The 17,554-nt window shown below is 43.2% G+C and overlaps 2 protein-coding genes across 2 annotated transcripts in view; one reads left to right on the top strand and one right to left on the bottom strand.

Annotated features, from left to right (window-relative positions):
- The window catches only part of LOC125880312 (cytohesin-3-like), a 48,537-nt gene extending 41,754 nt beyond the window's left edge, over positions 1-6,783 (top strand). The window contains exons 12-13 of the mRNA XM_049562619.1: positions 29-183; positions 3,554-6,783. Coding sequence (XP_049418576.1) covers positions 29-183; positions 3,554-3,626 — 228 coding nt within the window. The 3' untranslated portion in view covers positions 3,627-6,783. The remainder of the gene's footprint in view (positions 1-28; positions 184-3,553) is intronic.
- Positions 6,765-17,478, bottom strand: usp42 (ubiquitin specific peptidase 42). The gene is made up of 18 exons (XM_049562614.1): positions 17,226-17,478; positions 15,937-16,186; positions 15,167-15,373; positions 14,925-15,035; positions 14,614-14,713; positions 13,997-14,064; positions 13,827-13,897; positions 13,653-13,735; positions 13,435-13,546; positions 13,123-13,263; positions 12,607-12,707; positions 12,336-12,501; positions 11,536-12,216; positions 11,355-11,437; positions 10,105-11,208; positions 8,191-8,504; positions 8,013-8,078; positions 6,765-7,889 (listed from the first exon to the last, which is right to left on the bottom strand). The coding sequence occupies exons 2-17, from the start codon at positions 16,175-16,177 to the stop codon at positions 8,017-8,019; spliced, it is 3,645 nt and encodes a 1,214-aa protein (XP_049418571.1). The 5' UTR covers positions 16,178-16,186; positions 17,226-17,478; the 3' UTR covers positions 6,765-7,889; positions 8,013-8,016.
- Between the last annotated feature and the right edge of the window lie 76 nt (positions 17,479-17,554).

The following is a 17,554-nucleotide window of genomic DNA, read 5'->3' as shown; positions in this document are numbered from 1 at the left end:
CATGCATATCAATTTGTTGCGTCCCCAGAACTGCTTTGAGCTCTACAACCCCAACCACAAAGGTCAGGTCATCAAGGCCTGCAAGACAGAGGCGGACGGGCGTGTCGTCGAGGGCAACCACGTGGTGTACAGGATATCGGCCCCCACGCCGGAGGAAAAGGAGGAGTGGATCAAATCCATCAAGTAAGAGACGCTGTGTTAGTGTGGATCCATTTACACTGAGAGGGCACTTAGCCAATGCCGGGCTGCTCCCATGTGGGACTTTCTCATGTCTGACCTTGACTGTGAGAAACACACACACACACACACCCCACACACGTACACGTACACACACACACACACACACACACACACACACACACACACACACACTCTGGTGACTAATTGTGACTCCGTTTCTCACACTTCCACACAGATAACACTCAGAGGTGATTTCTGCTCTGCTGGATAAGCTCACTTCCCTTTGATTAGGGCTCTGCAAGCAAAGAAAGACACACACATGCACACACACACACACCCCTACTCAGGCACAATGCCTCGCTGCGCTCTTAGAAGTGTTTTGGCAGCCATTACAGCTGATTTGTCATATCCAAATGCTGCCTTGTTAAACAGGAAGGAGAGTGGAGGCGCTGCAGTAAATTGGGCCCAGTGGGTAATTGATCAGCTCGCTGGTTATCATCCACTCAGCTGCAGCTTCAGCGGCAAATGTGATCGATAACACAACAGAAATCATATTACACAATGCTTCTAAGCTCTAATGATATTAGAAAACTACTTAGCATTGACATATGTGTGTCCATTAAATGAAAGTGATGGGTTTTTCGACTAAGTTACTGGAAATTTTTTTGGGTGAGGCTGCTTCATGTACAGTTAACGTGATTGGAACGAGGTGAGAGGTGGTCGTTTTTCTCAGTTTGGGAGATTTAGTCAATTGACCTTCAGATGACACTCATTCACACATCTGCAGCAGGCCTCAGAGCTTTGAGTGCATAAGCAAAAGTGTGAACCAGGAGTGTTGTCTCGTGGTGTTTCAGTCCACTTGCACATCATAAAGTCTCTTCCGGTCACTGCTGGAACAATAAAGATCACAGATTGGACTCAGCAGGACGGAGCTGTGCTGCCTCCAACACACTCTCACTTGACTCAGCTGCTGGGGCGGCAGACTGTCCTGTGGTCAGCAGATTCACACACACGCACACACACACTGTATTCACATTGTCCCACCTGACTCATCTGCAAGGCTGGAAACTGCTCTTGTGGTGACTGTTCTGCACACACACACGTATGTATGTGAATCTCAGCATGTTCTGTTGCTGGGAAGGTGGCGGGTTACTCAGCGTTATTCTTATCCTCCATGTGTCAGTGCTTTGATTTTCCAATAGGGAGCATGAAGGGCTGTGGAACCACTTTGAAGGGGCAGTTCGCCCAAAAACCAAAAACATATTTCACCTCTTACCTGTGGTGTTATTTAAACTAGTTTTTTTGGTGTGAGTTGCAGAGTGTTGGAGATATCAGCCATAGAGATGTCTGCCTTCTCTTGAATATAATGGAACTAGATGGCACTCCACTTCTGGTGATCACAACGCCAAAAAATACATTTGAAAAGCTCAGCAGCAATGTCTCTCTCCAGAAATCATGACCCAAACTACACCCACCAACCATATGACCATGTGGAGGGAAGCTTATTACTAATGGAGATGAGATAGCAGCAAAAGTATTCTAATCACTAGCTCACATAAGCTGGCTAAGGTTACAGCTCAGCCAAGGAGGATGTCATTAAAGGTGGGACCCCATTAATTCCTATGAAGGTTGCTCAGTGGCACATGACGCCAAAAAAACTCTATTTCCGTGGAAAGTTTAGCACTCCCCTAACTTGAATGGGGATAAAATGATTTAATCTTGCAGCTCCTCCAGACTTTCCACATGTTCTTGGACCAAATGGATTAAATCCTGGTAGTGAATCGAGTCATTTTGCAAGGTTGAGATCCTCAAAAAAATGTATCCACTGATTTACAGACATCTCTTTCCCAATGTAAGTCTACTGGGAGAAGTATCTTTTGGTCCAATGGCATCACATGACGAACTCAGGAGTTGTAATTCCACTGCCTGGCGTATTCCTGAGGCCCTGTCATCCATGGGTAGATGCATGCTTCCTCTGTGCAGTGATACAGTTAATGGGCGTAGTTCAGCAGAAAGAAAATTGTTCCTCCATGAAGTAGCCGGGTCATTATTTCTGGAAAGAGACATTGCTGTTGAGTTTTTCAAATGTATTTTTATGACGCTTTGAGCACCACAAGCTGAGTGCCATCTAGTGCCATTATATTTGAGAGAAGGCAGACATCTCTACGGCCGATATCTCCAACACTCGGCAACTCACACCAAAACAATCTAGATTGATAAAAAGCACTACAGGCAAGAAGAAAAATATGTATGTTTGATTTTGGGGTTAACTGTCGCTTTAATTAAGCTACTTGCCCAACACAAAATGGTGGGCAAAGTTAGCTGCTAGCTGGTGAACATAGTGGAGCATTTAGCAGCTGAATAGCCAGATATTTCCCTCCGGAGTAAACAGAGCTATAAGAGACTAAATATTGGACTTAAATTCATCAGAAAATCAGAAACATGACTCCAAATGAGTGACAATGTCTCTTATGTCTGTTGGGTGTGTAACCAGGCAGCTATTTGCTAACATGTTTGTAATGACTAACCTCTCAGCAGCTAACTGTGCTAACAGAGCAAACAGTGTTAACCTGTGGGTGAACCGGAGAGTGGTTTGCAACAATACCTTCGCACCAATGTGGGTTGGGACGATGTTATCAGCAGTAACCGCTGTATGGACGCAGTGCAGAGCGATGATTAGCTAGTACGCCAGTTAGCTAGCACGCATAAAGATTAGATTACAACACAGTCAGAGGTAGCGTGACTTCATTCTCTGCTCAGGATGCCGTCACTCCACTATATCTTTACATAGCAAGAGTTGTTTGCTGCTTTATTAATGCGCTGAATGTTGTATACAGCACCTTTAAATGGACTAGCTGACAACATGTTTTTTTTTTGCATTACTGGGTGTGTTTTGTTGTTAGTGTGTTGTGTTTTCTGTGGATAGCATCAACGGTGAGATGTTGAGATATTTTTAGCACAGAAAGTGAGGTTTGATTGGGGAACAAGTTTCAGAGGTGTAACAATTCGCTGTACATGTCAGGTTTCGGTGTTGATCACTCAGAATCAAAGCAAACGGGTGCAGACAAAAGACGTGATGTGATGCACTGACAGATAGATACAAGACAGATTAAGGTCAAGTTAGTACTCAGAGAAATTAGTGGACCTCGTCCCAAAATAGTGCTGGGATGATCTTAACATCACAAATTGATCATGGGTAGCAGTGCTTTGCTCGTCTCTATAGCAACAGATTTAATAAAAAGATTTAATAAAAATACATCTTGTTTTTGACGTATCAGTCCTGCAGACAAAATAAGATAGCGTATGTGGGATTGCCATGAAAAATTGAAAGCAGTCGATCAGTGATCCATTCCTTCCTCTCCTTTTTCCACAGAGCAAGCATCAGCAGGGATCCTTTCTACGACATGCTGGCCACCAGGAAGCGGAGGATAGCCAATAAGAAATGATGACCGCCCACCTTTATACACACCTGCATCACCACAATGTCCGTGACCGGCAGAGTCCTTGTGCGTGTACGTGTGTTATGTTGTGGAGGCCTCCCGAGGGCAGACGCAGGTGGGAGTTTACTGGACTGACATGGATTACGTTTATTTCCACCTGAAGATAGTCTGCACCTCAGCTCTCAGTCGATTCAACCGTTTTATTTCACCCAGCACAGACTCGGAACACTGATGTGTCATTTGAGTGAAACTTCAAAATCTTTACTAAGCTGGATGATAACAGATGGACAGAAGAATAAGGACTACAGCCATGACTGGGATTATGGGAAATCTTTGCATAGCGTGGCTGTGACGAGATCGCCCTCTGCTGGACACATAAGGAATTACACCTACAGGAGGCTTGTAACCTGAACATCCATCCTCCTCATGTGGCATTCCTTTCATCCAGACCAGCTCGCCTGCTTGGTCGTCTGCCAACATGACTCCAAGGCAACATTTTATTAACTTCACCTCACATGTCCTTCGACAACTGCCAACACCAACAACGTTTTTTAGTATCCTGTAACTACAGAAAGCCTCAAGCTTCTAAATCAGCTGGTCTGATTGTTAGCCCTCAAGTGACTGTACCTGTATATGCAAACACACTGATTTATTCTCAACTCATATACTTCATTTACAGTACGCGCCCTATTTGAAAGAGAAGGAATTAATGCAGGTTAAAGGGTTATTACTTCACATATATTGAGTGTAATGAGCCTTTTAAGTTTTAAAAAGCTATATGCATCCTATATTAATTCTGTAAACGCTCATTTTATGTATTGAAGATCCACCTGTGATCAAGTTTGTTTCTTATGTATTTATTTTCTTAATTTGTTTAACAAAAGAGGCAGCCCCTGATTTCCATTATGCATGTATAGAATATATTGTACATACTGTTTTTTTTCCTTTCTCTGTTGTGTTTATGTAGCATGTAAATCATAACAGCCGTAGCCTATACCCGTTCACCTTTTCAGTTTAACAGCTAAGTTTACAATAGTGGAAGAGGGACTTTGTGCAGCTCTTTGCAGAGCAGTGGAACCTCCTCGCACTGTGTTATTACTGAATATTCAGATAATACATGATGGTATATGAAAGAATAACTCACTATTCTGAGTTGGACAAGAGAGTGTAGGACATAGGCAGGTTCAAAACACCTGTGAAAAAAGGTGAAACAAATGAGATACTGGAATTTTCAAGACTCCAATCGTGTGAATGTTGACTGGAATATGAGGACTGTTTTTACAAACTGAGATCAAGATGACTTTCAGCCTAATCTTATATTAGTTGGAGTTTTGAGGGTTAAACATGGCTTGCTCTTCCACCCTGTCTACATGTATGTGGACATTTTTGAAAACTGATATTTTCCCCTCTGTTTTAGAAAGTAATTCTGTTCACACGACCTTTGTTTTACAAATTATCTGTCCACACTAGAACGCAAAAACAACCCCAAACTCTCGACGACGGCTGTTTTCCAGTCTCTCCTCATCACAAAAGGTAGTAAAGTGTACAGGCTAACGATACTTACTAATCTGCACCTTGGAAGGTGTTTTAGAAAATTTCCATTTTCATGTGGACGAGAGGCCAAACCGTAGAGGAAAATATCTGTTTACAAAAATATCTGTATACGTGTAGACGGGGCTTTAGTTTGGGAAAACTGCTCCTGAATACTTTGATGAAGACTTTGAATAAAATTCCATGCTGATCAGAAAACAGTTTTTGTGTGCATGTGAATTCAGTGAAAAGAGCTCGTCTCACAAAACGTACCAGGTCTTTGGTTATTTCAAACATGGAAACAAGTGTTGTCAATAAAATATCAGCTGAGCCATCTTGCTAACAGCTAGAAATGTGTGTGTATTTAACTATTCGTGATTACAGAAGAGTGCTTCCAGTTTCCATCCACACTTAATGTATCTACAACATTAATTTAACGGTAGTAGAAAGTTTGTTCAACAAGAGGCTCGAATACGATCAGTCTATTCCTAGTATATGATACAAAGGCAGACAGGAGCATTTCAAAAATCCCTGGCAACACGTCAGTCATCTCAGTCAGTGTTTTTCCATTCATTTCAGCGCAGCATGTAAACAAAGTCAAAGACAGAGAAACAAATTACAATTTCTGACATTAACAAATGTATTTTAAGGCGTTTACCTTATACAATGTATAAATTCTGACATGCTAAACTAAAACAGTATAACAGCAGTTTTTCAACTTCTGTCAAAAGTTGGAAAAAAAAAAAAATCAAACCAAATCAAACCATAATCATTCCCAACTTTTGTCCAGAGAATATGGTCAAATTAACATGAATTTTTTTCTAAAAACAAAACAAAACATCTACTGATAACCCTGATACAGGATTTTTACGTATAAAAATAACTGATAGTACAGTTCAAAATTAAATTCACAGTATTTTTTATGATGCTAGAAGACACAAACTGTATTTTTCATTAAAAAGCAAACACAAATGGTCCACAGCCATGATAACAAATTTTTGTTTTTTTTTTTTTAAATGTTTGAAAAGAAATAGAATGTGAGAGAGAGAAAGAGGCATGACCATGAGAAAAACCTCTGCGTCTGTGTGAAAAAAGTTTAAAAATTACAGCGTGAATCTTCGGCTTCAGAGCAAAAATGAAAACTCAAGAAAAAAAATAGAAGCTGAGAAATGTCCTCAAGTCTGTCCAGGGTTAATGTGGAGGTATCAGTCAGCGAAGCCTTGTTCCCGCCACTGCGCTCGTCTGTCTCATTCATGAATATCTCCCTCCATTAATTTGTCCGCTCCCAGTGGGATCAAAGAAAAAAAACTCAAAACATTGCGGCTCTGTAGATATGGTGACATCTTAAACTCCAACGTGATGCCTTACAGTTTGTCTCCGAGGCAACAGTTTCCCTTTAGTTTTGTTTTGATTTGAAGCAGGTGGATATCCGCCATGAATGTTTACAAGTTTTCAAGTCCTGAGTTCCACTGAGCAGCAGTTGAGATGTTTAAGCTCCAGGCTTTGTTTGTGTTCATACAAGTATATATTAATATTTATCATCATAAATGTTCAAGGGGTGACAGTTTTTTTAAACCATAGTTAGGAGAATTACGGCAAATAAATCAATGCCATAAAAAAAAAAAAAAAAAAAGTTTGCTGAACATTTAAAACACTTCAGTTGTGGTAAAAATACACATACACTGACCAGTGGCAAAATTAAAACCAACATGGCTGGTCAAGTAGGAACTATTGATCAATCACTGGTACAATGCAACATTCAGCAAGGAAGCCTTGTGTCCTGGCATTCATGTTGATGCCACCTGACAACCTCCACCCACCCAAACACCATTGCTGACCAAGTACACCTCGTCATGGCATTGGCCTCCCCAGCAGAACAATGCACCACGCAATGCACTCAGCGCTGGTCGAGCAATGTGACAAAGAGTCAAATTCCCCAGATCCCAATCTGGTAGAGCATCCGTGGAACTCGCCAGTATCCCAGAGGTACCCCCGATCCACGGTGGGGCCTCCTCGGATCGGACTAACCCCACTTCACACTCACAAGACTCAAAGGATCCCACAGGATAACCCCCAGAGGTACTGTGTCTATGCCTTAGCAGGTCAGAGCAAGTCTGACCCAAGGAGGCCTCACTGTGGGTCAGTGTTCGTGGGTACCCCTTGGTTGGGAGGCCCCACCATGGATCATGGATCCAGGGTATCTCTTGCATCAACCTTGGCTCTGACCTGTTGAGGTATGGACACAGGACCTCCGGGGACTGTCTTGCAGTGTCTAACCCGATCCAAGGAGGCCCCACTGTGGCTGGAGGGTACCTCTGGGATACAAGCACGTCCCATGAATGAACAATCCGATTGAGATCTGGAGAATTTGGAGGACAGGTTGACGCCTTGAGCTCTTTGCCACGTTCCTGAGCAGTATTTGAAGTGTGGCACAGTGTATTGTTGTACTGTCCTGCTGGATGTGGGGGGTGGGGCACTGCCATCAGGGAGTGCCATTGCCATGGGTCTGGTGGCTGCAACAGCGTTTGGGTAGTGGAGTGCATTAAGTGGCAACATAAATGCCAGGATCCAAGGTTTCCCTGTAGCACACTGCATCGTAAAATGTGATCAATGTTATCCAGTTCACCCTCCTGAGGTTTTAATGTTTTGGCCGATCAGTATATTATTAATAAAGAAGCACCACGTCAACGTCCACGTTGTTGTCATTCCTCTGCTGTTGTTAAAATGGTGGTGATGTGCCTGAAATGATAAAGAAGAGGCCTTTATACAATGTGTTTGAGCTAAAATTTGCACCTACAGTAAGAGTTCCTCCTGTTGACTGTAGAGCATACTGTGAGAATCATTAAAAGGGCGCCCACTCACAGAGTCAGTGTTTGAAGCGACTGGAGAATCCGTAGGAGTCACCATTGGTTTGGCTGTAACCGTTTCCTGCAAAACAGGATCAACTCTTTAAACTGACAAGCTCCACAGCAGCATCTATTTTCAGTTTTAATTTCAGTTATTTTTGAGGATGACTTTGAATGTGAAAACCCTTTACTACCTGTGTATCCGTTGAGATGGCCGTGAGTTGAACCGTTTGTGGGTGAGGTGTGACTGGAGGGGACTAGGTGGTCACTGCTGCCCTCAGTGCAGTCTGTGCGCCGACGTTTTTCTGGCGAAAAACCATTGTCATGTTTGCCGTCCTTGATGTCATGGTAACGGCGCTTGCGGCTCTCCCTCTCCTCACTACTTCTGTTCTTGTGGCTCCGAGCTGCTCCTGGGCTATGCTGCTCAGCCTCGCTCTCCCGCTGTCTCTTCTTTTTCTTCTTTTTCTTTTTTGTTTCTGTAGCTCTGTCTGAATCAACCTCGGAGCTCCTAGGAGAAGACACGCCATTATTATTCATCTCAATCCATGCCTTCATACAAAACTGACTAAGGAGTCGGGCTTTGTTGTCAGCTGAAGACAAATAATGTGGAGCTATAACTTGAGTGTTTTCATCATTCTTAAAAATATAAAATATTGAAAAAAGAAAATGCCCATTTCAACTAGGGATGCACCAATTTATCTGCTGAACATCAGTATTGGCTATACTTGCCTTTTTAACTGCCATCAGCCTGTCAGCTAACGAGATGACATTCACTGATGGCAGTGGCTAATGTTTTCCTGTTGCGTCACATCAACTTTGTGCATGCTAAAAAGCAGGGCTTAAGACTAAGGGCCACAAACTTAAATTAAAGAGCAGGTACATGAAGAATAAAATGACTGGCAAATGGGCTCTGTGATCCCACTGTGGTGTGATGAGATAGCAAGTTGCAGCCAGCATCCCGTAGCTCAGGAGAGACAATAAAAAACGTTTGGGACGAACAGAGAGCTTCCCTTGGACACTGTATGAATGAAGGAACACAGTAAACTCACTATCATCACAACAAATCTATAGTCGGTGAAGGCAAGTAACAGCTCACTGAGGTTGCATTGAGTTACATTATGATGCGTTTAAACTCTATTCAGTAAAAATGAGTATTAGGTGAAGGTACATTGTGATTTGTTTAATGTAATGTGGTTTTTGGTGAGAAAAATAAGCAGTTGTTTGAAGGAGAAATTTGAAAACGTTATTAGAGAGGGAATTATGATATATTATAAACACTAAAAAGGCATTTAAGCACTTATTTTTTAAAAGATGTTTTTCCTGTGAAAGGTCATATTGAAGGTTGTTAAATAAATTTATATGATTGAATGTGTGCTCATTCAAAGATAAAATAATGAAGGGCTGAACAGTTGAGTTATTTTTTTATAGTGTAGATTTCTGTTTCCCTGGGACAAAGGGGGGAATAAATAACAACAACAGCATAAACAACAACAACAACATAAAAACATTGGTATCGCTGTCAGCTACCAGCAAAACAGTTACTTTAAACATCAGTATCAGCTCAGAATAACACAATCAGTGCATCCCCAATCTCACCTTCACAGAGCCAAAGATGATGTCTTCAAATGTCCTGATTTCTCAACCAAAGTCCAAACCCCTAAAATCAGCCCCTCCAGGATGTTGTGATGACAACACCTAATGCAAATTCAGCCAATTCCCGTGAATTCTGCTGCCTTGCAATGTTGGTCAAATCACTGCAACATTAGCGCACATTTGACTCTTAAAAAACGGGGAAATTTTTTTTGCCTCCACTTTTTCTTCTGTCTCTCTGTTTATCATGAGACCAATGCTGTGGGATAGTGAGCTACGCTCCTGGGACAGAGGCACACACACAGTGACAGGGCTAACTGTAAGCATCATATGGCTAACGTTATCCCTCTTTTATAAACAGTAACATGCGTCACAATTTATTTATTTTTTTTTTTGAAAATCTGTCTTGAAATCAGACATTTATGGCCACAACAACCCCAAAAACAGCCTGCCATATTGTGGGGGGTCGTAAAAATATCGAGTGAAAGGTTATATGAAAAAGAGATGGTGTTACTCACCCACTCTCCCGGTGTCTGTCTTTATCCTTTGACTTTTTCTTTTTCTTGCTCTTTTTGTGTTTTTTAGAGTGGCGGCCCTCAGAGCTGTCCTCCCTCTCTTTGCTCTGATGATCGGCAGACCTCTTGTGATCCTGATCTTCCCTGTTTGGAGCTGATTCAAATGTGGAGAGATGAGGACGAGGGGGCGAGCCCTTTGACTTTGTTGAGGTTTCTCGCTCTGTGGCAGGCAAGGAAGTCTCCTCTTTCGACAAATAATAGTCCCTCTCCCTGCCGTTGCTCTTGTCCTTCATCGGTCGGGATTCTCGACTCTCCTGCTGCCACCTCCCGCGACTATGAGACTCAGTGCGGTAGGGATAACCGTATCCCCTCCGCTCACGTCCAGAGTCCTCTCTTGAGCGGTGGTAGTGGTAATGGTTAGAGCACCTGTCGCGATCAGCCTCCCTCGGGTGGTGGGGGATCCGCTCCCAGCGACGCTCAGGCTCCCAGTCTCTGTAGGAACGATCACGAGGAGGTAAGCGATCCCTGTAGCGATGATGGTAATCTCTGTAGTCCCGTCTGTACCGGTAACGATCACTGTCACTCTCTCGCTCCTGACTCCTGTCCCTGTAGTGTCTCTCCCTGTCTCTGCTCCAGTCAGAGTACTGTCTGTCTCTCTCCCTGTATCGGGAATATTGTCCTTCATTGCCTCTAGAGCTGGGCTTAAACTGGTGTTGCTCTTTAGCATTTGTGTGTCCTTCAGTCCCTGCTGATGGATCACTACTCTGTGGTGGATCCTTTGCTTCACCCTCACCTCTGCTAACCCTCTGTGGAGCTGCGGAAGCCCCATTGGTGCTTTGGGAGCAGTTTGACGGGGTGGATAAGGCCGCATGGTTGCCATGCTGGGCAGAAGAGGAAGCAGATTCTCGAGATGTGACAGAATGAGTCTTTGTAGCTGTAGCTGAAGGTGGAGAGCTAAGAGTGAAGAATGCAGGATACTGAGACTGGGGTTTAGACACATTTGTAGCCCTTGTGTCAGGAGTTGAAAGGTGCTGGCTTTCAGTGGCACCAGGAGGGATGCTCTGAGACGAACTGGCCTGGGATGAGGCAGAAGTATGTGCCTCTTTACTGGAAAAACAAAATATACAGGCATTTAATTATTGCTTTGTATCGCACTTTTGGGTTGCAATTTGAATTCAAGTCATGAAATTAATTAATCAAATAGGTGGCAGAGCAATAACTTTTCCAGCTCTGTGTTAGAGTGTTTATCTTACCTTGTTTGATGATGGTCACTGTCGAGCCCATTAGCAGCAACAGTAGCCACAGAGGATGAACTGCCATGGTTACTGCTAGAGGTCTGAGGAGAAAAAACAAGACATGATTCATTTTATGATTCATTCATGAAGGTATCAATATATTATGAAACGACAGCAAAAAACAAAACATATAATTTACTTTATCAGGGGTGTTGTGTCCATTCACTTTGTGGTGTCCATAATGGTGGTGTCCATTTTGACTGGTTTTAGAAACACCATTGGTTGGTCCGTTTACTCCGTTACCATTGTGGTGCACCCCTGACTCTCCATTGGGGGCTTGCGGAGAATTATCAAAGGCCTCTCCTGTTCTATTGTTTCCATTAAGGTGAGACTTTGCTAAACAGCCATTATCCAGAGTGCCACAGTTCTCCTGGTCTGACTCCTCTGAGGACTCTTGGCTGTACGGCACCAAGAACGCTGCTCCATTGCCTCCTGTGTGGTGACCCCCATTACTGCAAGACGTGCCGTTAACGTGGTTAAGCTGACGTGGAACAAAGCGAACGTCTGAGGTAGACTGTGAGGAGGATAGAGAGCTGGAGGAGGAGGAGGAGCTGCTGCTACTGCTGGCAGAGGACGGCTGGCTGTAAGAGGACGAGGAGGAGGACGGGCGGTTCTGTTTGCCTTGTCCGATGAAAAATGAAAGTTTCTGGCGTTTGTCGTGGTCTGGGATCATTGTGGGCCGGCTGATTGAGTGGGAGATGGAAGATGAGGAGGAGCCCAGTCCGTGGCTAGGTTTTCCAACAACACTACTGCTGGTGCTGGGCTTGGAGTTGCTGGGATAGTCCCTCAGAGATCCATTCCCATTGACATGGAGAGTGCTCTGAGGAGGACACAAAAAGGACACAAAGATACGTTTTGAGTGTCCAGGTCGAATACTGGCTATGTATCTCAAATTGATAACAATTTGATCACCAGTAGCTGTGAGCAAGTCTGCAGTACCTTGGTCATGTGTGGTGGCAGCTGGGGACCTATGAAGCCAATGTTGTTGTGGTGGATGGTGTTGTTGTTACGTGGTATCACCACCGGTCGTGGAGACGACTGACCAGGGATGCCTGGATACTGACTCATGTGACCGTAGTCCCCTGCTTTCTTTACATCAGCAGACCTAGTGACACAAAAGGAAACATTTTAAATGACCAGTGTTACTGTGAGAGGGTTCATACTGAAGATTTGAGACGTATGTTCCTTTCAAAAATAATGGTTTACTCACTTGATGTAGAAAAGGACATAAGCCTGCTGGCTGAGAACAGACCTGATGTCACTGACAGTCACAGAGGAGTCATTCATCTGATACCACTGACCATTGCTTGCCTGAGAAACACAACAGAAGAAATGGCAGCTTTGAACATATTTGCTAAAAATAACCATCGTTTTTACACATCTTACATTTCAAATGTTTACTTTTCTCAGCTTCTGAATGGACTTTAGTGTGAGTGAAAAATGTTTCTCCATGTCTTTAGTTCATACAGATATAAACACAATATTATTCGGTTAAAATACGTATGATGACACATTTATCTATTGCATATATGGTTTTATTTATATTTGACAGACTAAAGTGCTCAACCTTCATTATATTTAAGAGTAAGAGCTGTTGTAGAAACCCTGCATTAAGCTGTTAAAGTGAGATGTTGATAGACTGCGGGAGAGACAAATGCGTGCATGAGTACTTGGCAACAGCAGCGCCCTGATAGATAGGAACAGTGTCCCACAGCAGAGCCAGTACCTTAACGTAGCAAAAGTAGTGTCCAGCATGACAGCTGAATCCAGAGTGGACCAACACAGCATAGAGCCCGTAGATCTGGGGCTCCCCTTGAGACTGAGACATGAAGGGCCGCAAGTCCAGGTACTCTGGATATTTCACATCCTGATGACCAAAAAACAAAAAACAAAAACAAACAAACAAAAAAAAAAACAACAAGAAAAAAACTATTAATATCAAATCAAATGTTCACTTAACAAAAAGCAATATATTTCAAGTGTTGTCCTGTAGCTATGTGTTGGTTTTGGATATTATAGTCCACACATGTCATGGTACCTTTGTAATTTTGCCTCCACTGAAGTTTGCAAAGCGTTTGAGTGAGAGGGTAAGCACGTTGGAATTGCGGTGGATGGTAAATCTCTTTGAGGCTGTGACCATTTTTTTGCACCTGAGGGAAAGAATTGTTCAGTTAGTTAGCTGGCAAACACTTGGATATAATCAAACAAAACATTGTCTTTCTCTTGTCGCCTTTTCTGAATTCCTTTTTTCCTTACTTGGTGCATTTGTATGAGTTTTCACCATCCAGCTGCTCCGGCTTGACAAACTGCTCCAGAGCCTTGGAGACACTGGTCGCTGTCTGTATGGAGAGGACAATGTTCTTAAGATCACTGCAAATATCTCAATTGACATATCAGACCCACAAGTGACAGAGAATTTTCTGTAATTACCTTAATTTCCAGAGGAATATCCAGAAAAGGGTCAAATGTATCGGACACTGCTTTGCAGTTTAAACATTTAACTGAAAAGGGAAAAAATCAGTGTTCATATATTCGTCTTGGAGAAATGTAAAACAACAAAACACATGACCACACGTAATAAAAACACACTTCTAACATACCTCTGGATCTTAGGTGCCCGCCAAATACTTGGTGGATGAAAGTGGTTGCCTGCGTTTGCCTGTCCAATCTGTCACAAAGATAAATATGCGGATGTCAAACAACCAAAAATGATAATGACATAACTGACTGGTTGCCTTATTAACCAAACAAACAGATTAATATTTTCTGGCTGAACTAAAACACATAAAAATATCTATTTACAGTATCTTGTAGTGACACGTCACAACATATTGCAGCTGAAAGAGCAGAAGTGAGAAAGGGAGGAATTAGACCAAGAGTAATTAGATGAGAGGCCACCTGTTACTACAGAATAAGAATCAGCTTCATACTTGAAGTTCTTTAAATCACATTTTTAGAGTCCCCTGAGAAACACAATGGCCAGCCCAGTGTATCTATAAAACATGCATGTTGGCTGCATATGTGCACATAACCTCCGGCTCTACTCGGATTTCTTTTATTTTGGAGGAAAAACATAAACACTGCAAATGTAGCTTTTATGCAAGAATTAGACTAGAAGGCCTTTGGGAGCTGTTCAATGGCTAAGCACAACACAGAGTAGATAGAATACAATAATACTTCTAATGCTGTATTGACATTACATAGCTAATTATCTTACTTGGTTCCAGGTAAGCAGGACTTTTGCATAGCATCCACTGTGTACCGCAGGAACTCATGAGCATCCTCCTGGCTTCCATAGCGGAAGTGCTTAGCAATCCCTATCAGGGGAAAAACACATCACAGTTAAATGTGTAAGAGGTTGATAAATGATATCACACAAACACATAGACGTAAAGTTAAAAAAAAATGTTAAAAGCACATCACAAAGTCCCATCAGAGGATTTCCCTCCAAAATTAAAAAGGTAAACAGCCACACAGCGCCTCCTGTCATTCGTTTCAGGTAAACATTTTGTAACCGCAACCACTTACTTTTGAGTTCATTGAGCACACCAATGGGCTTAATGACGTTCCCAGAGTTTGCAAAAACCTGAATGATGTGGTTTTGCATGGTGCACATCATACAGAACCCAGGCTCGTGACCTGCAGCAGGGACAGATGGATGAAAACATTAATGAGTAAGACATGAATCAGACACGATGTGATAATTATTGCATGACTGTACAATTATACAAGAACTTCTTGCAAAGAAGCACCATGAAACCCCAACTTACACGTTTTGGAGTGTTCCCGAGTCAGCATGTAGTTGGCGAATGGAGGGGTGTAGGTGAGACACTGCAGAGCTGAGTTGAGGAAGCAGGTGTTCCCCATGTTCTGCAGGCCCGCACCAACTCGGTGAACCTGGGTCCACTTTAGGTTGAGCCGCTCTGGAGGGAAGAGGATCTTCTGGGGCAAGTCCATGCCATCACCGCTGCTTATCACTGTACACACAGAGCCAACATGATTACTAAAATTAGATTCAATACATTAACTTGATCTGGGACATCAACAAGTATAAATAATACACTGCCTGTGTAAGTACATACTGGCACGCAGGGAAGGAAACTTCAGGTCCTTACAATCCCAGCTTGCAGTCTACAGAGTTATGTAATGTGATTCTGACTACAGAGTAAGGCTAAAACAAACTGAAGGAGAAAACATAAGACAAGGTTTCACTTTTATTTCAGCTAAACAAGTCAGGCTGCTGCTCTTTGTATCAAAACACCAATGGCGTCACAAGCTCGAGGGATTGATCATGCTCTCACTTCAAAACAGACTCGGTTATGTAACTGGATGAATGAAAGAAGAGTGGAAGCAGCAACACAACACCCACAAAACCAGTTGTGTCACACTCTCATGCCACAAACAGTGGCAGAACTTTGCTGCTTGACAACTCTTCCACATGCCCATTGTCTACTGTTTGAGGGATAAAGGTGTATGGTTTCCTCACAGCTTTCAACACACATGCATTTAAAACGCAGCTGATAAAAGCCCTCGCTCTTACCATGGTCCTTTGGCGGGTCCACAGAGGATGGTGTACTGTTGTAAACCGCAGCTCCAGGTGTTGGACCCAGGCAGCCTCCTGCAGGCTTCAGCCTGGGAGAATCGCTGGGCATGGTGGGACCCATTGCCCAGCTGCTGGAACAGCTGCCGTCCATCCCCACGTCTCCACTGGTGAAGGGAGAGCGCTTACACCCAACTGACTCGTGGTCAGAATTTTCTGAAGATTTGTCAACTATGGTCATTGTTCATTGCTGCATGAGGGGCAGAAACACAGGGACACAGAACTTTATGAGCTGCTGACATACAGATTAAGTTCAAGATATTTGTGTTTTGTTGTGTTTTTCATGTATGATGTCGCTTTATAGATAAATCTCTGTGTGACATGTCGAAACAGTGCTGGTATTCAAAAAAAGTGATGACATTTTGTTATTCTTTGACTGTTTCAAGTGAGATAAACACACTAAATTAAAACCATCTTTTTGTTGTTACAGATTACATCAACCACAACTACTCTTGATAACATTACAGTATATTTAGATTACAACCACAAAATACCATAACCAGAATACTTATCACAAATGATCACTTGTGCAGTTAAATACATTGTAATAGTTACTTGTTGAAAAAACCGATAGAGGAAATGTCCTGGTCGGAAGCACGTTTACAACAGCTGTTCCCTCCCACCTGCTCTGGCAGGACTGGTATACGTTTGCTAACAGACGGCTGGTAGGCCTTTAACACGCAGCGTCGCTAAATCTGACCAAGACACGAATTAAACCTCATTTAACCCCTTGGGCTGACAGAGCAGCGGCTAAAACCTCACCTTTCTCGTCGAGGGCCGGAGCAGAGTGGCACAACAGAGACAAACGAGTGAACACTATGGAGTACGAGCGTAGCTATCAAACGGGGGCTGGCTAGCGTTTCGCGCGGCGGCGCTCGTGCGGCAATATTGATGCTAACGCTGCTAGCTAGCTCGGCACGGTAGAAGCTGCTTGTCATGGCGGAAAGTAACGTAACTGTCTCCTGATAACGTCAAAGAACAGTTTTGTGTTTCCACTTTCAAAATAATTTGATGGACAATGCGTGAGCCCGGGTAACGGGACGTGTATTTCGCCGAGAAAGGAGGGGCTCGACACCGGCGGCTGTGTGTGCTCACTGCGCTGCTCTTTCCGACATGACAGAGGACCGGTGTGAGGCTACTACAGCAAATCTCGGCCGCTCAGGCCCACTGAAATATGAAGGCTGCACACTTAAAGGGTCACTGAATCGTAAAATCATCAACACACTCACCTGGAAATCTGTTATGAATGCGTTAATAGCGGTTGTAAATCCATTCCTTATTTACAGCGGGTGTCCGGCGGTGAACAATGACGTACCTAATTGCGTCACTGGTACATCCGGGTACCTGCGATGAAACGAGGTCTCTGATTGGTTGATTCTTCCGTTTCTTTGAGGGGAACGTGTGTCGGGAAGATCCGTCGCATGTACACTCCTCTGACCTTTGTGTACATAATGTACAACTCACATTGTGTGCATTAAGCCCATATAGATCCATTAGAAGTGGTTCCAGCATAATAACTTGGCTATAACACGACCAACTTCACAGCAGATTGTTTTAT

This window comes from Epinephelus fuscoguttatus, linkage group LG20 (genome assembly GCF_011397635.1).
Source record: "Epinephelus fuscoguttatus linkage group LG20, E.fuscoguttatus.final_Chr_v1".
Lineage (NCBI taxonomy): Eukaryota > Metazoa > Chordata > Actinopteri > Perciformes > Serranidae > Epinephelus > Epinephelus fuscoguttatus.
This window is presented reverse-complemented; position numbering and strand designations above follow the sequence as displayed.